The sequence below is a fragment of the Monodon monoceros genome, unplaced genomic scaffold (genome assembly GCF_005190385.1).
Source record: "Monodon monoceros isolate NGI ecotype Baffin Bay Population unplaced genomic scaffold, NGI_Narwhal_1 Super_Scaffold_1, whole genome shotgun sequence".
Lineage (NCBI taxonomy): Eukaryota > Metazoa > Chordata > Mammalia > Artiodactyla > Monodontidae > Monodon > Monodon monoceros.
Genome location: NW_021703765.1, coordinates 41,326,343 through 41,352,852, shown reverse-complemented (window position 1 = coordinate 41,352,852; position 26,510 = coordinate 41,326,343). Strand labels below are relative to the sequence as shown.

The 26,510-nt window shown below is 37.6% G+C and overlaps 1 protein-coding gene across 3 annotated transcripts in view; it reads right to left on the bottom strand.

Moving 5' to 3' along the window:
• Positions 1–3,553: 3,553 nt before the first annotated feature.
• TRAPPC8 (trafficking protein particle complex 8) overlaps positions 3,554–26,510 on the bottom strand; it is a 90,620-nt gene continuing 67,663 nt past the window's right edge. For 2 of the 3 annotated variants that reach the window (XM_029225128.1, XM_029225124.1), the window contains exons 23-29: positions 20,620–20,688; positions 20,471–20,529; positions 17,977–18,150; positions 14,412–14,513; positions 11,851–11,996; positions 5,544–5,633; positions 3,554–4,580 (exon numbers count right to left, since the gene is read on the bottom strand). In XM_029225128.1, coding sequence (XP_029080961.1) covers positions 4,346–4,580; positions 5,544–5,633; positions 11,851–11,996; positions 14,412–14,513; positions 17,977–18,150; positions 20,471–20,529; positions 20,620–20,688 — 875 coding nt within the window. In that variant the 3' untranslated portion in view covers positions 3,554–4,345. Of the gene's footprint in view, positions 4,581–5,543; positions 5,634–11,850; positions 11,997–14,411; positions 14,514–17,976; positions 18,151–20,470; positions 20,552–20,619; positions 20,689–26,510 lie in introns of those variants that run through there. The other variant, XR_003793924.1, reaches the window with a different exon arrangement.

Below are 26,510 nucleotides of genomic sequence, written 5' to 3'. Positions count from 1 at the left end.
CTCAATAAGTTTACTTCTTACATATCACTCTGCTGCTTGCTGAATTCCTTCTGCACTGAGACATAAAGAACCTGAGCTTCATTAAGTCCTCAGACAAGTTGTGTGGATTCAGTTGGAAGATGGTGGGTTCCAGTCCCATCTGAGGTGTACGGTGTCACCTTAGCAGTGACTACACCTCCCTCTCACTCTCAAATTTGCTCTTTGCTGAACATTTTTTGCAAACCATGGCCCTAAACTTCCAGGAAAGAAATACGTGCCCCCAAACGTGACCTTCCTCTCCACCTTGCCCTACACGCAGGGAAACGCAGGGCGGAAGGCGTGGAGCAGCAGAAGAGATGCCCACGTGAGACGTGGCAGGCGCAGACCAGCAACCCCTGCTCTCAACAAGAGTTGCTCTGCGCCCAGGCTTTGAATCATCAGTCTTTTTGAACCTGGAAAATGGGGTTTATTGATCTTGCCTCACTTTCGTGCAGTTCCCCTGGAGGGTTGATGGGATGCAGACTGGAACAGACCTTGGAGTGGCACAGGGCTCGGGCTCCCGCAGCTACCCCCTCGCCCACAGCCTTTCTCCTTCAAGGACAAGAGCCTCCCTTCCAAGCACTCTCCTCCCCTTCCTCTGCGCTTTGCATTAAAATTCCCTATTGTTCCCTCTTGCGGCCAAATGCCTCTTCTCTAGTGCAAAAAGTTATTTTTAGAGCAGACTTTCTAAGCAACAGATTATTAATAGTCTTCAAAAGATTTCACGTTGTTTTATATACTACATCCTGGTGGAATGTTAATTCAACTAAGACATACCATTCGTTCACATGTGAAAAAGAACACTCATTTTTGCCTTTTCACAAACATCCTGTTACCAGACACGTCCTTTCCTGCCACCAAGTACAGCATACTCAAGTAGGTGAGAAACTGAAAACTGTCCTAAGTTTTAGGAAAGCTGACATCTATCATAGCTTAAAAATCAAAACAAAAACACAGGGAGTGGGACTTCCCTGGTGGCGCAGCGGCTAAGAAGCTGCTGCCTATGCAGGGGACACGGGTTTGAGCCCTGGTCCGGGAAGATCCCACATGCCGCAGAGCAGCTAAGCCCGTGCGCCACAACTACTGAGCCTGCACTCTAGAGCCCGTGCTCCCCAACAAGAGAAGCCACCGCAATGAGAAGCCCGCACACTGCAACGAAGAGTAGCCCCCGCTCGCTGCAACTAGAGAAAGCCCGCGCGCAGCAACGAAGACCCAACACGGCCAAAAATAAATTAGAAAAAAAAACAACACAGGGTGTAGGGACAGAAGACACATGACATGCAAACTTTTCTCCCGAGGTGAAAACCTACAGCCCGATAATCCTGAGGAACAATGGAATACTACCAAATAGGGTTGACCCTAAGCAAGATTATGAAACAGGCCAAGTTTTCCTTCAGCAACCTATCCCTTCCTCCTTCCCCTCTCCCCATTTCCTGCTCCTCCCACCAGCTCCCCTCACCTCCCTTCTAGACACTGTTGTGTGTCCCATTCCAAGTCTTGCCTCACTCTTATAGGCTGCCTGACAAATCTTAACATTTTAAAGAACAATGAGGGTGAGTTATTAGGGTACCTACAGGCAGTTGCATTTTAATGGAGTCTTCTGGAACTCAGGCCTAAGGGTATGAAGCTTTAATGGAACAATTTCACTTGATTCGGGGTGCACAAACCTCAAAATACTCAACACTCTAAGTAGCCGGCTTATAAGGTAATTCCTATTAGGATGTATTTCCTTAGCTGTGTGATAAATGGACCCCGTTCCTTTCTGCTCCTACAAGACCCCACTGCAAGGCCTCAAGTGCCTTGCCTGTCACCAGGGCTCTGATCTACCAGATGTCTTGTACTTTTACAGTCAGGATGACTTTCTTTGTTTAGAGTGATTTCAGCTCACCCTTAAGCCCTGTCCTCTTATTTCCTTTCCATAGGGTCTTTCCGGGTTCCGGTCTTCCCCACCTGCATCCACTCTGTACAAAGGCTTGACATAGATGCTTGACATAGCCAGCTGGAATTTAAGGCTAAATTTTCCATGTGCAGATAATTTGAAGTTAATATCGTCTAGTTACGCTAAACACACGAGCTAGGTGTGGTTTCACTTGCTCTTGTTGATTTGTATACTTACTTGGAGAATGAGTGGAAAGATTTAGATTTAGGCAGATTATCCTACAGTCACCTGAAGTAAACTCTCTGGTTTTATTTGTCTGAAAATGTCTTTGTTTCACTTTCATTCTGAAAGGTATCCTTGCCATTTAGAATTTGGGCTTAGCAGTTAATAGGGTATCTTCAAAGGGTTGAAAGAAACTATCTTCTGGCTTCCATTATTTTTGTTGAGAAGTCTGCCATCAGTTGAATTACTGCTACCACTCAAGTAAGTTTTGCCTTCTGTACTCAGACTGTTTCTGCCTTTGTCTTTGATTTCTAGCAGTTCCACTATGATGCATCTGTATATAGGTTCCTTTACATTTATGTTGTTTGGAATTTACTGAACTACTTGAATCTGTAACTTGTTGTCCATCTTGGAAAATTCTCAGATTCTATACTGCTTCTGCCCTATCCTCTCCCCTTTCTAGGACTCCAAATAAATACGTACGACTTTCTTACTGAATCCAGGTTTCTTACCTTTTGTTGGCCTATTTTCCATCCTTTTCTTCTCTTTGCTTCAGTTTCAATTATTTCTCCTAACCTATACTTCTTGTCTCAAAATAAGTCAAACATACGCTCTGCCTCTCAGCTGCTTCTTCCTAAGTGGGCAAACCTCCCAAGGCAAAGTAGGCCCAAATATCATCTCTCTAGACTTTCTTCTACTGGATTTTGGTCCTCTAATAACAGACTATATTGATAACACTTCGTTTTTAGTAAAACATTTTCTTCTATTTTGTTCTGACTTTTTACTTTTCTCCAGCAGGAGGGCTAAATTACCTAGTCTGCCATAACCAGCATAAGAGTCTGCAATGTGGTTATTTACAGTAGGGTCAATAAGCATAGATCTTCCTTTCTCCCAGGATATAAAAAGGTTATCCAAAATTGTAACTGGGTATCAGACATGAAACATTTAAAGACAAAATTCATTTGTTCATGTATAACACGGCCACCAAGGACTATAGGAACAAAGATTGTCATTCACTTTTAGAAACAAAGATAACGCTTTCTCAGGAAATTGATCTGGCACCTGCTATAATAATATGGTTGGCATTCTTTTTTTTTTAAATATCCACCTACCCATCTATTTATTCGACTGCACTGGGTCCTAGTTGTGACGTGCGGGATCCTTAGCTGCAGTGTGTGGGATCCCCAGCTGCGGCACGCAGGACCTTCTAGTTGCAGCATGCAGGAACTTTAGTTGTGGCAGGTGAACTCCTAGTTGTCGCACGTGAGATTCAGCTTCTGACCTGGGATCGAACCCAGGCCCCCTGTGCTGGGTGCACGGAGCCCCAGCCACTGGACCACCAGGGAAGTCTTGGCTGACATTCATTTTCAATAATATGTTCTCAGAATTTTTTTAAAAAGGCATCTAATAAATCTATACAGTGAATAGCATGTCTTTATTCTATTTACAGTACATTTGCTATAAATATAATACATTTTTGAAAAGCTTATTTTTAATTAACTTGAGTAGATTTATATTTTAAACAGATCATCTCAATTGTTAAAGTTACATAATAAAGAATATGATAATTTAAATGACAAAAATCTCATATTGTGAAATAGTGCACTGTATGCTGAGATGAATGGGGGGGGAGTCAAACTCTTTCCAAAACTATAATCAAAGCATCAGAAAAAAAAGTTCTTCTTTTTACAAAGTTATGTATAAGCCATAGGAACAACCAGATACTGAAGTATGAAGACCCTATAACCAACGTTCAAAACTGATTTTAGAGAACTGTGTGAAGCAAGACAGCAAAGTCTGTATTTAACACTCTATAGAACTTCACAGTAAAGCTGGAATTTATAGACTAATGGCTTAACAGGAATATTGCCAACAAGGCCTTTTCTTCCTCAAAATCATCTCCTAATGTTCATATACCATTGATAAGTTGTAACAGCAGACTTAGACACTGGTTTTAAGTGGGGCTTAATAAGGTGCATGGATATGCTGAAATTCTGTATTATGAGCATGTAAATTATTACCAGGGATTAAAGAAATACAAAAAAAGAATTTAAGTACTCTCAGTCCAACGTGCTTTGCATCATCAACAAATTGACAAATCAGAAGTATTTTACAGTGATCTAACACCAACCTCCCAAACAAGTTAGGTATTTCAAATACTGCTGTAAAAACCATTCGGTAAAATAAAACTGATTCCTGTGAATTTCAGTACAAATTTGTAAGTTATCACACATTATTGATGATGATCAGGGCAGGCATGGAGCTCTGCTGACTTGTTTCAAACACTGTAACTTGGTCCGATAACTTGGCAAATACCCTAGGAGTTCCAAGGTTATAAACACCTGTATGGACAAAGCATGCTTTCAGCTGCAAACTGTGAAGCTCCTGGCTTTTAAGATGAAGTTTATATTGTGTTTGTCCAAGCCATGTAAATGATCCATGGATTTCCAATGCTTCTGGGCTAAGGGAGGAGGCAAGTAGTAAGTTGGAGAATTTTTTTCTTCATAAATTTTTTCCCAAAGTCCCAATAACACATCCCTTTCATCTAGCAATTCTATTTCTAGAAATTATTTTATGACACCAACTGTATTAATAACAATAATGGCAATAGCTAACATTACAATTTCTATAATAGCTAAAATTTATTAACACTTACTATGTTCCAGGCACAATGCTAAGAATGAATTATCTCACTTAACACTCGCAACAGCAGCTAGTAAATAATGGAACCTGATTTCAAACCTGAGCTTTTAACCACTTGGTTATCCATACACAAAAATAAATGTGCATATAAGAATGCTTATAATATTGAAATTGTTTATAATACTGAAAAATGGAAAGCAACCAAGGGTCTACCAATAAGGCATTAGCAAATTAATTTATGATACACATAATCATACACAAAATGTTTGAATTTCACACAGCTAACCCAGATCCTGTTTGGAGTGTTATACAATAATAATCAGCATACGCTTCACACTGCTTTTCTAAAAACCCCAAAATTTCTGAATTCTGAAAAGCATCTAGATCTTGGAGTGCCAGTATGGACCAGCATTTTTGTTGTTGTTGTTGTTAAGCATTATTTTATAAATCAGAAAACAAGACAAAAAAAAACTTCTATCCTGAACTTGCTGATTTTCAATTTTAGAGTTCTTTATCACCAACAAACTTTTATAAAAATTGTTGTCTCTGGTCAAAATAATTTGCTGCTTTTGGAAATTGCTTTCCATTTGCCACTATTGAAATTCTAAGACAATCTTCGTTAAGTCTTCTCTAACACTTCTTAATACCAAACAAAAAAATAAAGGCATGCCTGAGTAAACTTTCTCTATGTTAGGTAATTATTTGCATAATTTCAAAATATTAAATTGCTTTCAAATCAATCTTTAACTGCAAAATAAACTTGCCCTGAATAAATCTTTACCTTGTTGTTTTATGCCTAAGATCAACTATTACATCGACGTCGGCCTTTGAACAATTGGAAAGTAAAAGAGTCACTGGTACTAAACAAAGGCTGTGGAAAAAAAATAAATAAAAAAGGTTAGCGGGATATTAAAAAACAACAACCAAAAAAACCCACTTTCTTGAAAATAAAACTTAAGAGTACCTAATAGCATAAGCTCCTCAAAAACAATTAGATTCAAGTAAGGAAAAAAACTGAATTCTAAAATCACTCAAGCCAAATTATTTGCATAAACAAGAAGTAAAACATATTAATACAATGCCTGAATACTAAATACCAGAATATATACATCTACAAAACCATTTTATTTATATTTATTGAAGCTAATCTTAAAAAATAACCAAAATGTTTCTAGGTGGTTATTTCCCAAAATGCAAAACAGAATAATCGCAACTAAGAAAGATCAATGGAGATAAAAAATCATGAAAATGCCAACAACTAATCCTGTTCTCTATGCTTCGTGAAAATTACTTAATTTTGAGAACTGACATTTGCTCTTCTATCAAATTTGCATAAAAGCCATCACGTTCGGGAGAATATGATAATTATTTCTGTACAGCAAGTTATGAGGAGAGCCCTTTCAAGTAGACACATTTGCTCAGTTAACCTAATTTCTGATCTCACTTTATAATTAGTAAATCACTAAAGCATAGGAGAAAGGACATGGAGTGATAGAAGAGGACCTAATGAACAGACTGGTGCAGATTTAAAATCAAGAACATAATAAATGAACATATCTATGCACAAATGGTTACATACTATTATTGAAAATAGTTTACTCTATTAACACAAAGAACAAAGGGATAGTAAAAAAGAAAAAAGTAATCCTATAAGCTCCCACAAAATTAACTTTAAAATTCTGCTCAGATAATATATTTTATGCTTTCAGAAATTTTATATCCTCTTACTAAGAAATACTTTCTGAACCATACTGCAAATAACAGATTTCCCTAAACAAAAACTAAGATAATTTCAAAGACTTATTCTTAGATTGTACCGGTGCTATGCCCTTACCTCCTCCACAAACTTCTAACAAGGAAAAGAGGACAGCAAAGACTACCGAATAGGTTTCCAGTCTAGAGCACCCCATTAAGTTAAATTCCAATCGCATAATTTGTAACCCAAAGCAAAACCTCAGAAACTTTGCTATTCTGTTACCATTTGGGCCTCAAATTCTCCATGCTTTATCTAAATGCTTCTAGTAAAAGAAGAAATCAGAACATCTGGATGTTTCTTAGCCCCAAAATCATTACCTTCATTCCTCTTCTTCCTCCATTCACTGCTTCAGTGAATAGCACCCCCATCTCCCCAGCAAACCTTAGGCATCATACTAAGTGTTAATAAGTGGGAATGGGGGCTACTGCCTCACTAGCCCCCATTCCCAATTTTCTACTATTCTTCACAAATTCCTGTCAATTTATTTGATTCATATCTTTGTTATCTCTGGTCACCTGCTGTTTCTCATATTCTCATTCCCCTGCTGCCCTGTGTTCCACTGCTATGACCAAACCTCTTCCCTGTCCCACCCCTCCCACATTTCTGTATCACATGAACAACACTCCTCTAGATCCTCAGTCTCCTCTCTTTATATGTCTACATCTTACTTTAACTGAAATTTGGCTGAGTACACAGCTTCCTCTGCAGTCCTCTCAATAACACATGCTGTTCTTCTTCCAACATCTTCCATATCTCTAGCCAGAATGTCTCATTAATATAGTTAATACCACTTCTTGAGTTCTTCCTCCTACCTCTCCTATAAAAACACCTCATTTTTTTGGTCATAAACTACTCCAAGGTTTTTATTCTTTTTTTCTGTCCCCATACTGACAAACTAATACCAGTGACAGTAACTCAGTATAGCAGAGATTCTTTGGGGGAGGGGGAGGGGATGAGTCTTTTGAAATATCTGCTTCACCCTCTTCCCCCCACCCCAAATTCATCTAGTATATCTGTCAAGCAGAGGCCTACCATCTAGAAAGGAAACATTGCTCAAGATTTTTCTTCCATATCATCTTATTGGCTTCATTTATTAAAAGCTTCTGGATGAGTTTGCTTTCTTCTTTTCAATCCTGAATTTTGTCATCTTTTTGGAGAACTTCACTGTCAAGGTAGACAACTCACTCAACTCCTTCTCAAACCCTTGATCTGTCACCTCCATGACCACCAATACTATTCAAAACTCAGCCATCTAACTTCCATGACCATACTGTGAATTTGTTTTAGTCACCTAAAATAACTGCCTCTGAAATACTACTGAGATTCTCCACTCTCTGACCACTATCTCCAGCTCTCTCACTCAATTACACTTCTGATCTTTAGTTTCACAAGGATGCCCAATCACTTGACCCTCTACTTCACTGATTCGCAATCCTGGTTACTGTGATAATGGTAATTATTGTTTAGCAGTTATTCATTCCCTTCACCTCCCACTGTGCAACGGTGGATCATCCTTGTTGATTGTGAAGGAAAGGCTATTTGGCAATGGAATATTAATGACTCTGATGCAAACAGAAGGCTTAAACGTGCTACTGCAATGTGGCTCACTTTTTGTACTCCAGAGATATGCCATGAGAAGAACATAACCCAGCTAGCTGCTGCCCATTTGGACTGACCCCAAATGTATATGGCACAAACATGAACCCAACCAACCCACAGCCTGAAGCAGAGCTTCAGCCAAATTGTCATTGGCCTGCAGACCCATGAGCGTGGGAATAAATGCCTTGTAAACTACTGAATTCTGGAGTGGGTTCTTACGAAGCATTATTTAGCAATAGAAACTGATACAGATTCACTCTGGTATCATCTGAGGATTTATTTAAAATATATAGACACATAGGTCCTACTCCCAGAGATTGTGATTTAACTGGCCTAAGTATCAGGAGTTTCAAAAATTCTTCAGGTGATTCTAATGTGGAGCCAAAGTTGGAAGAAACTGCCATATCTTGTCCTTCTCAAATCTGCCTTGTTCTCACATACTTCCATGCACAGTTTTAATTCTATGATGCTTTATTTTAGCCCACTGCTCTCCTTTTAGTTTGATCAAAACTGTCCTGTTTCACATACTTCCCTGAACTGCCTAGAGTCTATGATGCTTTTTACCATAATAGAAGCACATGGAGAAGTCCTACATATCCCAGCCTCTAAGGCATAGCCAGGGTTTCAACCACTAAGCAGCACCATGGCATCTAAGATATTCAGGAAGTACGTGAAGCAGGACAGGTTTGATAAACAGGGACAAAGTAGAACGGTGGGTTAAAATGAAACATTATGGAATCAAAACTGTCTATGGAAGAGTGGGAAGACAGGTTCACTAGGGATAAAACAAGAAATTCTTTCTCAGCTTTGGCTGTACATTAGAATCACCTGGAGAACTTTAGGTAATCTAGATGTCCAGCCCCCAACCTTCAGCCAATCAGAATCTCTGGGAGTAGGACCAAAGCATCTGTATTTCTTAACTCTCCCCAGGTGACCCCAGTGTGCCTCTGTCAGTCAAAGGCATACAGAATGACTACTGAGCAATTAAGACCTAGACAAAGATTTAAGACCAAAAGTATTTAAAAATAACTTAAATGGCTAAAATCTTTAAAAGTGTGACAACAGAAAGTGTTGCTGAAGGTTATGAGCAGAGGGAACTCCCAAACACTACTAGTGCGATATATGAATTAGTAAAACTACTTTGAAAAAATTCCTAGATAAATGTGGAAAAAAAAGAGGGGAGCAAACACACATGCACCAGGAGATATATACAAGAATATTCAAGAGCAGAAAGTTGAAATATGAAAATAATCGAAAAGTTCATCAACAATAGAGTAGATAAACTAATTCTAATATGTTCAAACATATTCATTTGGCAATGAAAATTCCACAGCTTCGTCAATGGCTGATGAATAACATAATATTAAGTGAAAGAAACTGGACGTAACAAGAATATACTCTGTATAATTCCATTCATAAATAAAGTTCAAAAAAACCCACAGGACTTCCCTGGTGGTGCAGTGGTTGAGAATCCACCTGCCAATGCGGGCGACACGGGTTCGAGCCCTGGTCCAGGAAGATCCCACATGCCACGGAGCAACTAAGCCCATGCGCCACAACTACCAAGCCTGCACTCTAGAGCCCACGACCCACAACTACTGAAGCCCACAGGCCTAGAGCCCGTGCTCCACAACAAGAGAAGCCACCACAATGAGAAGCCCGTGCACCACAATGGAGAGTAGCCCTTGCTCGCCGCAACTAGAGAAAGCCCACGCAGAGCAACGAAGACCCAACGCAGCCAATAAATAAATAAATAAATTATATATTTTTTAAAAAACCATGACAATCAAAATACAGATATGTAACACTTGGTTGGAAAATTATAAAGAGGAGCAAAGAAATGACTGTTAATACTGGGGATGGACGGGGGAGTGACTGGAAGGGAGTACACAGGGGGCATGACTGGAAGGGAGTACACAGGGGGCTTCTGAGATTGCTAGCAATATTCTAATTTCTTCCCTAGATGTGATTATTTGGGTATCAGTTTTGTGAAAAATAATCACTATGGCCACAAGTTTTCATTTTTGAGCACTTTTCTGTGTGTTATATCTCACGATAAAAGGGTTTAAAAATGGTTAGCACCATTTAAGCTACTTTTTAAATATTTCCGATGCTAAGTCAACATCTTAATTTTGCCCAGCACTCCTTCTGTGTGTCCTTGGCCAGCTCCTCATTCCTCTCAGTAGCTGTTCTCAAATTTCACTTTTAAAAATTCTCTACCCTTTATTCTCTTATTTCCTAGATTACTTTGAGTACTTAACCGTGCTTCTATAAACTCCTGAAAAGTGGAGGCATTCCAATAATGTGTAACTTGTTAAAATTTCTCCCTACTTTCATCTTTCCCTGTTTCCATAGTAAGGAGGTCCGTTCTTCAGTCCAAAGCTAATCCTGCCACTCTTTGGTGTATCTTTCCATCTATTAAGGATTCTGTTGCCCTTCCTGTATCCCATCATTTCCTTCAAGACCATAAATACATCCATATCTTACCTAGTAAAACAATAATATTGCATGGCTATTCCCTGATCCCCGTTCATAGCCCAGCTTCTTGAAAGGGTGGTCTACATGAGTATCTTTACTTACTTCCTCCCATTTCTCCTCAACCTACTATATCATGCTTCCACCCCCACTATATAATAACATTCTTCTCAAAAGCATGAGCAATTTCTTTACTGGAAGAGCCAATGAACGACTTGTCTGCAGCATTTAAAACTGTTAACCGCTCTCCCTCCTTGAACTGTGCTCACTCTGCCACTGTGATGCTACTTTCTCCTCATTGGTCTTTTCTTCCTAATTGTTTGATTGCTACTTCCCAATCAGTCTTCTTCGTGGACTTTTTCCTTAGCTCATCTCTCAAACACCACTGTTCTATAGGTCACCATTCTCTTTTGTTCTATCCCACCCCATCCCTACCTCTATCCAAGGTGACTTCACCAAAATTTATACTTTCAGTTATAATTCACAGACTGGCTCTAACAGACTTCTCTCCATCTTCTTTTGTATCTGTAAACCAGCCACTTTTTGAAGTGTCATCTGACTTAGGACTTTTTATTTTAGAACCTTAAGTTTATATAATCAGGCTATTTACCAAAGTTATAAATACATCAGTCCCCCAGAAGTTTAACACTTAATAAATCTTAAGTAAATGATGCTCTCTAAATTTAAACTGTTTGATGAGTCTATACTATAGTCATGTCTTAGATTTAATTTCTGTACTTAAAACAAAAACAAAATGACTGTATTTTTTCCTTCTTCTTGACTTAATGATAAACCTGCTCATCAAAAGAAAACTGTTTTTGTTGGTATGCAGGCCTCTCACTGTTGTGGCCTCTCCTGTTGCGGAGCACAGGCTCCAGACGCGCAGGCTCAGCGGCCATGGCTCACGGGCCCAGCAGCTCCGTGGCATGTGGGATCTTCCCGGACCAGGGCACGAACCTGTGTCCCCTGTATCGGCAAGCGGACTCTCAACCACTGCGCCACCAGGGAAGCCCCAAAAGAAAACTTTTGACAACTAACTGGCTGAGGAAATACCCATCTTTTAATTACAGCAGCAACATATAGTAATCATAGTAAAGGGTAAATTACTTAAGGGCAATTTCTACAGACTCAGTAGTATTCTAAATTGTTTCTTCAATATCTGGGTTAATGCTATTAATAAATGTGTGTATGTCTGTGTGTGCATGCACACACAGGTGTGTATATTGTAGAAAAATGTTAACAAAAATACATCTCAAACCTTTTTTGATGAAAAGGATGACTAAATGATTCTGGATAGTGAAGACTCGTTCTAATGAGATTAGAAAGCTGCTCTACTGATGGTCTTGAGGAAACTGTAGTGTTTTCTGGTCTGAAAAATTTTAATAGTTCCATTTCTGGTGGCTCCTGAGAAAAGAAAAAATATATGACAATAAAAACGCTGCCTTGTTAAAGTATAGCACACACAAACTAAAGAAGTTAAAACCAGTAGAGATAAAGTAAAGCATGAACAATACTTTTTCTGCTGTAAAAACTAACAAACTAACAGCTGAAATCATATGCAATACATACAACCTAGGATAAAAAAACTAGGATCTGTAATCATTTATTCATTCTCTATTTATTATGTGCTGGGGTTAGACTCGAAATCCAGCAACCTCACATATTAGCTCTGTGATCCTGGATAAGTTATTTAATACTTTAAGACAATTTCCTCATATGTAAAAAAGGGGTTTACAATAATAGTAATTTCAAAAGTTGCTGTGGTTCTCATCTAATAAAATTGCTTAGTACTTAGGCTATAGATATTCAATTGTATAGCATCTGTTTTAATAGTTGAAAAACTAAAATTGCCTTAAAGAGTCATTTTTGAAAATAGCTTCCTGAGTTTTTACAGATTATAGTGCCTCAACTATATTAACTGAAGGTTAACATACATGTAGAAGTCTCAATATAGCTAGTGTGAGGCACACTGTAAACATTTCAATAAATATTATTATCGTCTAAATGAAAATAGAGAATCATGTCCCACTTCTAGTATTATTATTTCTTTCTTGGTCATTTTTTTCTCCATTTTCCTTCACCGTCCAGAAAATTTTGATTTTTTAATTTCCTGCTAGCCTAGCTGGATTCTGATCTACACCAAGGACTGGCAAACTACAGCCCATGGGCCAAATTCAGCCTGCCTCCTCTTTATGTAAAGAAAGTTTTATGGAAACAGAGCCATATCTATTTGTTTACACACTGGCTATGGTTGCTTTTGGACTCCAAACAACACAGATGAGTAATTCTGACAAAGACTCTGAGCCAGCAAAGTCTAAAATATTTACCATCTGGCTTTTCTCAGAAAAAGTTTGCTGACCCTTGATTTATACAGCTGCAAAAGCAAGAATTAAAACTGCTTCTGACTTATGAGTGAGAGAAAAGTGACTAGAGGTTTACTCTGGAGGAGGGAAGACTTGTGCCTGGAAGCGAGCAGGAGCAAAACTTCTGGGTGCGGGTCATGTTCTCTTTCTTGATCTGGGTCCTCCTTATACTGAAGTGTTCTTCAATTTGTGAAGAGTCAATGACCTAGTCACTATTCTGCATTTACGTTACACTTTAATTAAAAGTCCAAAAAATGTACTATTATTATAATCTAATCATCTAAGAAAAATAAGCTGTTATTTGAGACTTCTAAATTATACTAAATGAATCTCTACATACTACTTACCAGGAGGAACACACACGAACAACGGCCAGAAAAGGATACCAAAAACCTGAAGCTAATTTACTGAGGGAATATTTAGAAGAGCTTCCCTCTCTTCTAGCTTAAAAGCAACAACAGGTATTTTTGCAATGAGTGCTGGACAATTTGTACAGTAGTTTTATAATAAGGGTTTGATTCAACCTTATGACAGACAGTCCCATCACAAGAGAGGCAAGGTATAAAGTACTATTACCCCTGTTTTATATGTAAGCTAAAAGTTTATCAAATTATGCGAGTAACTTGCACTAGGCCATCAATCTGAAAGTCTCTGGGCTCCAAATATATTATTCTTAGTATGATGAACATGCTGCACCTCCCAACTCAGTTAATCATATAAAGAGAATATAAAGTATTTCAAAGGTGAAATACAGAGGAAAAAAAGGATATGCCCTACACAGTATTTTAGTAAAATGGGACTATAACTTGAGTGAATTTTATAGAAATCACTTTGTTTCATTTTCTAAGTGAAAAATCTTGCCTTGAGATGTTCGAAATTATCAAAATATGACAATTTGCAATTAAAACTTGGGACTTTTTTAACTAATCAAGTCAGTTTGAGAAAAACAATTTTCTTAAAGTAAGAAACAGATTTGGGTTTAAATATTTACACACACTATGAGAACTTTTGGTAAGATTAAACAGTATTTTAGGAAAAGTAAGAAAATAAACAGTATTACCAGCTTCTGCACAACTCCAGAGGCCATCCTTTACACTGTATGAGAGGCCCCAGAGAGTTCTGCAATGGTATGGGCCTGTTAAACAACAAACAAGATAATATAGAGAATATGGTTCCCTTCCTCTCAAGCTAACTGTGAGTTCTAGATTCAATAAAGAATATATCTTAGGAAACCCCAAGATCACAAATGCATCTCAATACTCTTATGAAGTGCTAGTGAATTTTAAAATCAATTTATGTTCACTTCTAATTTTAATCAGCTTTCTGCCACCAAGCCCCAACTCAAATTCTAATATAAAAGCTTGCACAAACCAGATACCTTCAAAAACACAAAAAACAACCAAACAAAAAACCCCACAAGTTCACAGGAAGGCCCCAAAGCAAACTCTGTCATTACCTGTTTCTGAGGATATGAAAAAGCTTCTTTTCCTATAGTGCGAAGAACAACATGGTGCTGACCTTCCAAAATAAGCTGCTTACTGTCTTCCACTACGTATGCCTAAGAAGTACAAAGCACAAAAATGTTAGCCTGCTTGGCAGTAACCTCAAAAGTAACCAATGCAATATCTGATGGAAAGCAGAGGTATTATGGCTAATATCTATCAATTACCAACACTCATGGCTGTGTCAACATTTCTACTTTTGTTCATTCATTCAATCAATTAAGTATCTGTCAAAATCTGCTCTGCCTCAATATAAAACAGTTGGCCTGGATACGTGAGAGACACTTCTTGAAATCGTTTCCAATTTTCTCTAGAGCACTTAAGAAACTAGTCCAAAAGAACAGTGCCATACCATAACACAAGTTATTTTCTTTACTGGACTGCCAATATACAGGCAAAAGGCTTTTTCTTTTTTTTCTTTTTTAAAAATATATTTATTTATTTTTGGCTGCGTTGGGTCTTCATTGCTATGTGCAGGCTTTCTCTAGTTGTGGCAAGTGGGGCCTACTCTTCGTTGCGGTGCATGGGCTTCTCATTGCAGTGGCTTCTCTTGCTGCAGAGCACAGGCGCTAGGTGCACGGGCTTCAATAGTTGTGGCTCACAGGCTTCAGTAGTTGTGGTGCGTGGGCTCTAGGGCGCAGGCTCAGTAGTTGTGGCGCGTGGGCTTAGTTGCTCCACAGCATGTGGGATCTTCCCAGACCAGGGCTCAAACCCATGTCCCCTACATTGGCAGGCGGATTTTCAACCACTGAGCCGCCAGGGGATTCCCAAGGCTTTTTCTTATCATCTTGCTTCTGAAATGCACCAGGGTTTATCATATAATGCAGCAAAATCAGTGAGTACAATCATAAATCCTAGAAGTGGAAATGCCATGTCCTTGGAGATCTTAAGTTTAAGTATTGATACATATGCTTAAAAGAGAAAAAAAAAAGTTTTTTTCTTCCTATACAATGAACTGATCTCATCTAAATTAAAACACTTACTCCAGCATGTAACTTTTCTTCTTGAACTTCTTCTGTGTTGGAGAAAATAAAATCTGTACATGGCTCTGATATACTGGTACTGTCACACTATGCAAATACAGGTGTTTAATTTTTTTTTGATAAGCCCAATTTCTTTTACTATTAGATTCAACAGATTCAAAATTACTCAGTCAGAACGCTATAAACATTCCTAAATGTTTATTTTCAATTTCTATACTTATCATGAGTGACAATTTGCCATCCATGGATCACACTTGGAGAACTGCTGCACTAAGGCAGAGGCAGGCCCAGGACCTGCTCAGCACCCATCCATGCACGACCCAGAAATGCAGGAGGAGTTAAATACTTGATGGGGTGACCTTTAATCAAGAGAGGATGACAACTGATAGATAACATCCTGAGACAGGTCGCACATCTTTTCCAATGGTCTCAGGGACCAAACAAAAATCACCCATAGCCATGCATAACCCTATAATGCATTCTCTTTCCTGCACAAAGTCTTAGTTTTTCAAAACAAACCTTTATTTTTGGTTAAGATTGGTTATAAGTTATACTATACCCCCTTACCAACTAAATTTTTTTACAAAAATGTTGTCCAAGGTCTTAGTTTTCTCCTGAATCATAATTTTTTAGAGTACTATGTTCCCTATGCATCAACTCCACAACTTAAATGACTTGTCAAGTTTTCTTCCGTTCAAGGTGGTCCTTTGTGCACTACCTAGAGTCTTCACTAAAGAAAATCTACTAGTCACTTCCTCAAATGAGTTGAATAATAAACTTATCATAGCTACTAGCCCCTACCAAATTTAATATCCCATCCTGTAATCTATTCAAACTTCCATTTTCTAACTAAGGAGTATCATAATCTTGGGTAGTTTTCTTCTTCTTCAATGATAATCAGCAATACTAGTAATTGGCTTTTATTCAGGGTGATTTTTTGAAAGATAACCCCTGGCCACCCCGCCCCCACCAAGGTTACTGTGGGCTCAACGATGAGTACAGAATACAGCACACATAACTCAAAATCTTGTCTCACGAATATTACAAATTGTTACATGGCAGGAATCTGTGGAGTGACAGCTACAAATGCTAAAGGTCTACCATACATTTAATGGATAGGTGGTTTACATTAAGGGGCAATGCTACTGAGCCTGAAAACAGGATTCTCTTTTTTTTTTTTTTTTTTTGCGGTACGCGGGCCTCTCACTGCTGTGGCCTCTCCCGTTGCAGAGCACAGGCTCCGGATGCGCAGGCTCAGCGGCCATGGCTCACGGGCCCAGCTGCTCCACAGCATGTGGGATCCTCCTGGACCGGAGCACGAACCCGTGTCCCCTGCCTCGGCAGGCGGACTCTCAACCACTGCGCCACCAGGGAAGCCCAGGATTCTCTTGATTCTAAGCTCCAAGAACATTTGATTTCAAACTAATAACGTGTAACTTATCTTTTTAACATTAAACACCTTCACCTTCTATAGTCAACAAAAGTATCAATTTGCTTAAGCAGTTTTATTGGAATTCATGTAAAGCCAGCTTGGTTTCAAGAAAGTTTACTTAAAAGTGTGCAGTTTAGTAAAAAGAACACTTTAGAACATCTGAATCAACTTAAAATAACATGTTCTAATCATCTACTATGAGCATGTCTCCATGTTAGGCCTTATATCAGACAGTACAAAATCAAACCTCCTCACATAGTTCAGGTGAATATCCCTGGGCAAGATCCTAAATTTCACTGTAGAATCATTTCTACAGTGGAAAAAAAAAAAGATACATACTTAAGATACAAAAGGGTGTACTGTGAAAAATAAACCTCTTCTGCATTATAGGTAACTTTAGGGAAGACCAATGCCTAAACAACCTCATTCCGGTCTGCCATGTGTATGTGCAAATCTTAGTTGAATCTGATTTTTTTTAATTAAAATATTTTCAAGTAATCTGAAAAATTTCAACAGAGACCAATAATTAGATAATTGTAAAGAATTACTGTTAATTTGGGTGAGATAGTAATATGGTGGGGTTATATTAAACAAGAAAGTCCTCATCTGCTAGAAGTACACATAAAAGCAGATGAAATATGTCATTAAAAAATATATACTGCAGCTAAAAAATAAAGGAAGGTAAAAATAAAACAAAGGAATAGGTGAAAACGAACAGCAGCAAATTAGTGGCTGTTGGAGACTAAGTAATGGGTACTTAGAGATTCATAGTGCTATTTTTCCTTTTTCAGAGTTTGAAAATGCTCACAATAAAGAGTTTAATAACAGCATTTTTGCTTTCATGGAGCTTATCATGTCTACAATATTCTCAGTACCTCTTACAAGTAATAAGTAACACAGAATAAAGTCATCTAATTTGAATGAATTCTTCCCTTTAGGCAAAAAAAAGTTATTTTGGAACTGCTGAAAAACTTATAAAACTACTTCAATATTCAAATTGGAAAATTTAAGCAGAGAAAAAATATAAAGAGCAGCTTACATTTACTCTTCAGCTTAAGAATCAAGTATAAGTGAGGCTTGCTGAAATAATTTAACAACACATACCTTCCACAATACAACAATATTCAAATCCACCTCATTGCACTTCTGAATTAATCTCATAGTGTCCTCTATTGACTGTTTTTCTGTATGCAGAGAAGACTGGGCTTGTGGTTTCTTCAATTCAGAGGATAAACTTCGATAAAAGAAGTCTGCACATGGGCTTGCTGAACTTACTATCTGTTAAAAGAAAATCGTTTGTCTGTATGTGTTTTCAATTAGATATACCCTGCCAAAATTTAAATTTCTACAACTTACATATACCCAAAAGGCTTATTCAGTAATTTCTTATCAATTTGGTTGAATACAAGGAGGCCACCCTAAGACTTGAATACCTAAAATATTTGGCACAAATTACCCTGAATCTTAAAGTTTGAAGCTCAAATTCATAAATCTACACTTCCATGGCACTGGCTTTAACCTTCTAAGTATCCAGGGAGGGTAAATGGGTATCTCTAAGAAAATGAATAAAAAGTGAATTGTTGAGAATCTGACAAACAACATATATATGTATAACTGAATCATTTTACTGTACACTTGAAACCAATACAACATCGTAAAATAACTATACTTCAATTTTTAAAAAAGTGAATTGTTAAAAGGAAATTATGATCTTTTTAACTATTAAAAATAACAAATATTTCCCATTCAAATACTTGGAAGACTAAGTGATATCCAATGAAAACAGAACGAATGAAGACACTGGCATTAACCTGGCTTTTATACTTAAAGGGAGAGAACAAGAGAAAAGATTTTTAAACAGACTCAGAACTACAGAATTTCCCTTAATTAATGACTACTGTGTTTCACAGTTAAATCTCTACACTTAACAATTTCCTGCATTATAAACTATATTATATAGCTGTTAAGCTTCAAGTTAATTATTAAATATTAATAAATACATATATTTTCCCCCTTAGACATGAACTTTTTCTGGTAAACCATTGTCCACATAGTTATCTCATCAACGTGTAGTGCCTGGTGAGTTCTATTTACTCAGATTCATCAAAAGGGAAAATGTCTTTGTTTATGCCATCTGCAGTGCTCCTACACAAAATTATTAACAATAAATATAATAAAAATTACAACCTTAATATAATTTAAGGGTCCTGATGATGTTTCTAGGGAATGTTTTTAAAAAGACACAAACAAAACAAACAACTTAAGTCCTAAAAGCTAAAATTCAACCATTCAGGAAGCAAGGAAGCACAGTGTCCAAAAGTCATACTCATTCTGGAATTATTGGACTTTTGGTGCTCTGGGATATTTCTAAATAGCTGCTTCCTCAAATGGCCAAAAGATAGTACAAAGAGTGGGTCAGATGAAGGCAAATGATAAGCACAATACAAAAGTCTAAGTATGTTTGGAATTATCAAGGAGAAGAACACAAAGAAATAATACTAGTAACAGCACAAAACGACAGGGAATTTGGTCCGTATTTTTCAAAGCAGGTCCCCAAATCACCTCTTCAGATTATCTGCAGAGCTGGATGAAAATGTGTATTCCCAAACTCTACCCAAAGTATGAGCCAGAGCTTTAGAGGTGGGACGGCAAAGCTTTCATTTTTATAAAAATTCTCTAGATAAAAAACTGTGTGCAGGCCCTCCCTGGTGGCGCAGTGGTTAAGAATCCACCTGCCAATGCAGGGGATATGGGTTGGAACCCTGGTCCAGGAAGATCCCATTTGCTGCCTACACGCCACAACTACTGAGCCTGCGCTCTAGAGCCCACGCACCTAGAGCCCGTTCCCCGCAACAAGAGAAGCCACTGCAATGAGAAGCCCCACGCACCACAACAAAGAGTAGCCCCCACTCGCCACAACTAGAGAAAGCCCGTGCGCAGCAACGAAGACCCAACACAGCCAAAAATAAAATAAATAAATTAAAAAAAAATAGAGGGTGCAGACTGATAACCTCAAGATCACCTCAAAGCTTTAGCAATTCAGAGCCCCAGGTCTCATCCAGTCCCACTGACTGAGAATTTGCATTTTAACAAGATTCCCAGGTGACTTACATGCACATTATTTCAAAGTTTGAAAACCACTCTCAAGGTGGTTGTAACATATAATTATTGGGAGTATCAGTGCCCTAGTCAATAATACATTTAAAATTACAAAACAGCTTATTATTTGGGTCACAGAACCATATGATATTCCCAAATCCAGAGGGTTATCATCTGTTTGTTCCACTGTGACCACGTTCCCAAATAAACAGGTTCCTTCATATAATCCTGTTTCTTTAATCCCAAGGACTAAACTTATTTCATGAGTATCTTACACTCTAAAAGAAAGTTAAATTTAAATAACTAATTAAAATGCTATATTCCATATAGCATTTTTGTTTGCTTTGGGGCATGAAGACAAGTTGCAAAACCCAACAAAGCTGACATGTTCATCCACCAAAGAATTTGGGGATTACTAAAGCAATAGTTTTACCAAAATAGTCAAGATACTCCAGACTGTGACTTTTTAAATCAAACGTTATTGTGCTTATTCGCATACCTGTTCATTTCCAAAGATGATATCTGCAAAGGTATATTTTTCTGAGGACTGTGTAGCAACTAAAAAACAGGAGAGAACAAACTAATCATATCATTGGCATGAAATATAAAATAACCATTTAAGAAACTGTGACAGTAAAATGAATTTACCTTCTTCCTCCTTACATCGTATTGCCTTGAAGCAAAACTTTCCCTTCTCCCTATTCGCAAGTTTGGCATCTAGGAAGAGAAAAGAGAAAATTTCAAGTATCTTTCTCAGTTTATAACATGGTAAAACCTAATTCATTACTCAGACTTCTTCAGTCACACTGGAAAATATTTCGTAATTATAAATAGTGTTTAATGAAAAGCATCTTTGCTTTCCTCTCAGTAAAGCAAATCTCATTCAGCTCCTTAAAAAGGTAAGATTAAATTTTCTTGAAATGCATGTTCATATGCACATATATATTCAGATATGTATGACATTATAGATAAACAGAAAATTTGAAAAATTAGAACTTGGGAGCCAGGGAGTCCTCAATTCCACCACTCTTATCATTTCTGCATTTCCTATCAATATTTTTTTCATATGGAGGATTTATACCAATATTACTATATGCACATATTTGCTATGATGCATTTCCCCACTATTGTGACATATTTTAAAAGCTTATATATTTTAATGACCACAAAATAATCTGAGTTGTAGCTTAATTCACATTAAAGCTCCATTTGATTTTTCTCTATTAAACATAATCTTACAATAAACTGCTCTGAATATATGGATCTTCTTATATTTTGAATTAATTCCTCTGTATAAATTCCAAAAATAAGAATTACTATGAGGCTAGATAAGGGTTTAAACATTTTTTTTTAATCTTTTAAAATACATTGTACAATTCCTTCCAGAAACAGTAAATATTTTGCCAGCTTCGATCTACTCTTACAAGCACTAAGCACTTTCATACTACTAGCAGGATGATAAAATGATGGAAATATTTTGGAAAACAATTTTACAGTATGTATCACAAGTGTGCATATTCTTTTGTTTAAAGTTATATGGGTACGCAAATACACAGAAAAGCCAGTCAACACACAAGTTTGATTACACACAGAAAAACCAGCTTTCCAATAGTAAAGGAAACAAAGAGAAACTTTCAATTCTAGTCTATATGTTTCTGTACTGTTCGAAATTTTGACAGTGACCATGTATTCAGGCACTGATTTTACAACTGAATTTTTTAAAAAAGAAAAAATATATACAAATAGAAAAGATGTGGAATAAAAAGATGGGAAAGAATCGATTAACACAGTAATTTCACTTACAGTCATGTAAAGTAATGAAAGCACAATTTAATGCTTACAAAAGTTAATTATAAGAAAGTCATCAACCACCTAAACGAGCTCCAAAGATGGGCACAAGCTGTGGCTATCAGCACAGACCCCTGAGAGGGGCATGAAACGCTAAGGCTGCTGCTGTAGCCACCAAGAAGCCTGTGTGCAAGCACAGGTCACTATCCATACCACCCCGGCTAGGAGCCTGTGCAGCTCGCCACTGCCAGGGTCCCAAGATCCAGGGACAACTTCCCCAGGAGAACATGGTGCGCCTCAGGCTGTTGCAACGTCACGCCCCACATTCCATACCCTTCCCTCCCTCCCCCCCCCCCAGCCTGAGTGAGCCAGAGCCCCCTAATCAGCTGCTACTTTAACCCTGCCCTGTCTGGCAAATAGACGCCCTCAGGCGACGTACACACACAGGCGGAGCCAAATCCAAAGCTGAGCCCCAGGAGCTGTGCGAACAAAGAAGAAAAAGGGAAATCTCTCCCAGCAGCCTCAGGAGCAGAGGATTAAATCTCCACAGTCAACTTGATGTATCCTGCATCTGTGGAATACCTGAATAGACAACGAATCATCCGAAAATTGAGGCGATGGACTTTGGGAGCAACTGTGTTTGCTTTCTGTGTCTAATTTGTTTCTGGTTTTATGTTTATCGTAGTTTAGTTTTTAGAGCTTATTATCATTGGTAGATTTGTTTATTGATTTGGTTGCTCTCTTCCTTTTTTTATTTTACATATATATATATATATATATATATATGAGGTTTTTTTTTCCCTTTTTCTCTTTTTGTGTGTGTATGTGTATGCTTCTTTGTGTGATTTTGTCTTTATAGCTTTGCTTTTGCCATTTGTCCAAGGGTTCTGATTGTCCTTTTTTTTTTTTTTTGGTATACTTTTTAGCACTTATCAATGGGGGATTTGCTTTTTCGTTTGGTTGCTCTCTTCTTTCTTCCTCTCTCTCTTTTTAAATTACTTTCTTGTTTTTTTAATTTTTAATATTTTTTTTCTATTTTAATAACTATTTTATTTTGTTTATTCATTTTTTTTCTTTCTTTCTTTCTTTTCTTTTCTTTCTCTCCCTTTTCCTCTGAGCCGTGCAGATGAAAGGCTCTTGGTGCTCCAGCCAGGCATCAGGGCTATGCCTCTGAGGAGGGAGAGCCAAGTTCAGGACACTGGTCTACCAGAGACCTCCCGGCTCCACGTAATATCAAATGGCGAAAGCTCTCACGGAGACCTCCATCTCAACGCTAAGACCCAGCTCCACTCAACGACCAGCAAGCTATAGTGCTAGACACTGTATGCCAAACAACTAGCAAGACAGGAACACAAATCCACCCATCAGCAGAGAGGCTGCCTAAAATCATAATAAGTTCACCAACACCCCAAAACACACCACCAGACATGATCCTGCCCACCAGAAAGACAACATCCAGCCTCATCCACAAGAACATAGGTACCAGTCCCCTCCACCAGGAAGCCTACACAGCCCACTGAACGAACCTTACCCACTGGGAGCAGACACCAAAAACAACAGGAACTACGAACCTGCAGCCTGCAAAATGTATACCCCAAACACAGTAAGTTAGGCAAAATGAGAAGACAGAGAAATACACAGCAAATGAAGAAACAAGGTAACAACCCACAGACCAAACAAATGAAGAGGAAATAGGCAGTCTACCTGAAAAAGAATTTAGAGTAATGAGAGTAAAGATGATCCAAAATCTTGGAAATAGAATGGGGAAAATACAAGAAACGTTTAACAAGGACCTAGAAGAACTAAAGAGCAAACAAACCAGGATGAACAACACAATAAATGAAATTAAAAATTCTCTAGAAAGAATCAACAGCAGAATAACTTAGGCAGAAGAACAGGTAAGTGACCTAGAAAATAAAATAGTGGCAATAACTACCACAGACCAGGCAGAAAAAAGAATGAAAAGAACTGAGGACAATCTCAGAGACCTCTGGGACAACATTAAATGCACCAACATTCAAATTATAGGGGTCCCAGAAGAAGAGAATAAAAAAGGGACTGAGAAAATATTCGATGAGATTACAGTTGAAAACTTCCCTAATATGGGGAAGAAAATAGTCAATCAAGTCCAGGAAGCACAGAGAGTCCCACACAGGATAAATCCAAGGAGAAACATGCCAAGACACACATTAATCAAACTATCAAAAATTAAATACAAAGAAAAAATATTCAAAGCAGCAAGGGAAAAGCAACAATTAACATACAAGGGAATCCTCATAAGATTAACAGCTGATCTTCCAGCAGAAACTCTGCAAGCCAGAAAGGAGTAGCAGGACATACTTAAAGTGATGAAAGGGAAAAACTTACAACCAAGATTACTCTACCCAGCAAGGATCTCATTCAGATTCGATGGAGAAATTAAAACCTTTACAGATAAGTGAAAGCTAAGAGAATTCAGCATCACCAAACCAGCTCTACAACAAATGCTAAAGGAACTTCTCTAGGCAGGAAACAGACAAGGAAAAGACAAACAAACGCAAAACAATTAAGAAAATGGGAATAGGAACATACATATCAATAACTACCCTATATGTAAATGGATTAAATGCTCCAACCAAAACACACAGACTGGCTGAATGGATAAAAAACAAAACCCATACATATAGTGTCTACAAGAGACCCACTACAGACCCAGTGACACATACAGACTCAAAGTGAGGGGATGGAAAAAGATGTTCCATGCAAATGGAAATCAAAAGAAAGCTGGAGTAGCAATTCTTGTATCAGACAAAACAGACTTTAAAATAAAGACTATTTCAAGAGACAAAGAAGGACACTACATAATGATCAAGGGATCAATCCAAGAAGAAGATATAACAATTGTAAATATTTATGCACCCAACATAGGAGCACCTCAATACATAAGGCAAATGCTAACAGCCATAAAAGGGGAAATAGACAGTAAAAGAATCATAGTAGGGGACTTTAACACCCCACTTTCACCAATGGACAGATCATCCAAAATGAAAATAAATAAGGAGGCAGAAGCTTTAAATGATACATTAAACAAGATGGACTTAATTGACATTTATAGGACATTCCATCCAAAAACAGCAGATTACACATTCTTCTCAAGTGCTCATGGAACATTCTCCAGGATAGATTATATCTTGGGTCACAAATCAAGCCTTGGTAAACTTAAGAAAACTAAAATTGTATCGAGTATCTTTGCCAGCCACAACACTATAAGACCAGATATCAATTACAGGAAAAAAATCTGGAAAAAATACAAACACATAGAGGGTAAACAATACACTACTAAACAACCAAGAGAACACTGAAGAAATCAAAGAGGAAATCAGAAAATACCTAGAAACAAATGACAATGAAAACACAACGACCCAAAACCTATGGCATGCAGCAAAAGCAGTTCTAAGAGGAAAGTTTATAGCAATACAATCTACCTCAAGAAACACCTCAAATAAATAACTTAACCTTATACCTAAAGCAATTACAGAAAGAAGAACAAAAAAACCCCAAAGTTAGCAGAAGGAAAAATATCATTAAGATCAGATCAGAAATAAATGAAAAAGCAATGAAGGAAACAATAGCAAAGATCAATAAAACTAAAAGCTGGTTCTTTGAGAAGATAAACAAAATTGATAAACCACTAGCCAGACTCATCAAGAAAAACAGGAAGAAGAATTAGAAATGAAAAAGGAGAAGTAACAACTGACACTGCAGAAATACAAAGGATATGGGAGATTACTACAAACAACTCTATGACAAAAATATGGACAACCTGGAAGAAATGGACAAATTCTTAGAAAAGCACAACCTTCCGAGACTGAACCAGGAAGAAATAAAAAATATAAACAGGCCAATCACAAGCACTGAAATTGAAACTGTGATTAAAAATCTTCCAACAAACAAAAGCCCAGGACCAGATGGCTTCACAGGCAAATTCTATCAAACATTTAGAGAAGAGCTAAAACCCATCCTTTTCAAACTCTTCCAAACTATAGCAGAGGCAGGAACACTCCCAAACTCATTCTACGAGTCCACAAAAAAAGAATACTACAGGCCAATATCACTGATGAATATAGATGCAAAAATCCTCAAGAAAATACTAGCAAACAGAACCCAACAGCACATTAAAAACATCATACACCATGATCAAGTGGGGTTTATCCCAGGAATGCAAGGATTCTTCAATATACACAAATCAATCAATGTGATAAACCATATTAACAAACTGAAGGAAGGAAAACATATGATCATTTCAATAGATGCAGAAAAAGCTTCTGACAAAATTTAACATCCATTTATGATAAAAACCCTCCAGAAGTAGGCATAGAGGGAACTTACCTCAACATAATAAAGGCCATATATGACAAACTCACAGCCAACATTGTTCTCAATGGTGAAAAAGTGAAACTATTTCCACTAAGATCAGGAACAAGACAAGGTTGCCCACTCTCACCACTATTATTCAACATAGTTTTGGAAGTTTTAGCCATAGCAATCAGAGAAGAAAAAGAAATAAAAGGAATCTAAATTGGAAAAGAAGTAAAACTGTCACTGTTTGCAGATGACACGATACTATACATACAGGATCCCAAAGATACTACCAGAAAATACTTGAGCTAGTCAATGAACCTGGTAAAGTAGCAGGATACAAAATTAATGCACAGAAATCTCTTGTATTCCTATACACTAATGATGAAAAATCTGAAAGAGAAATTAGGAAA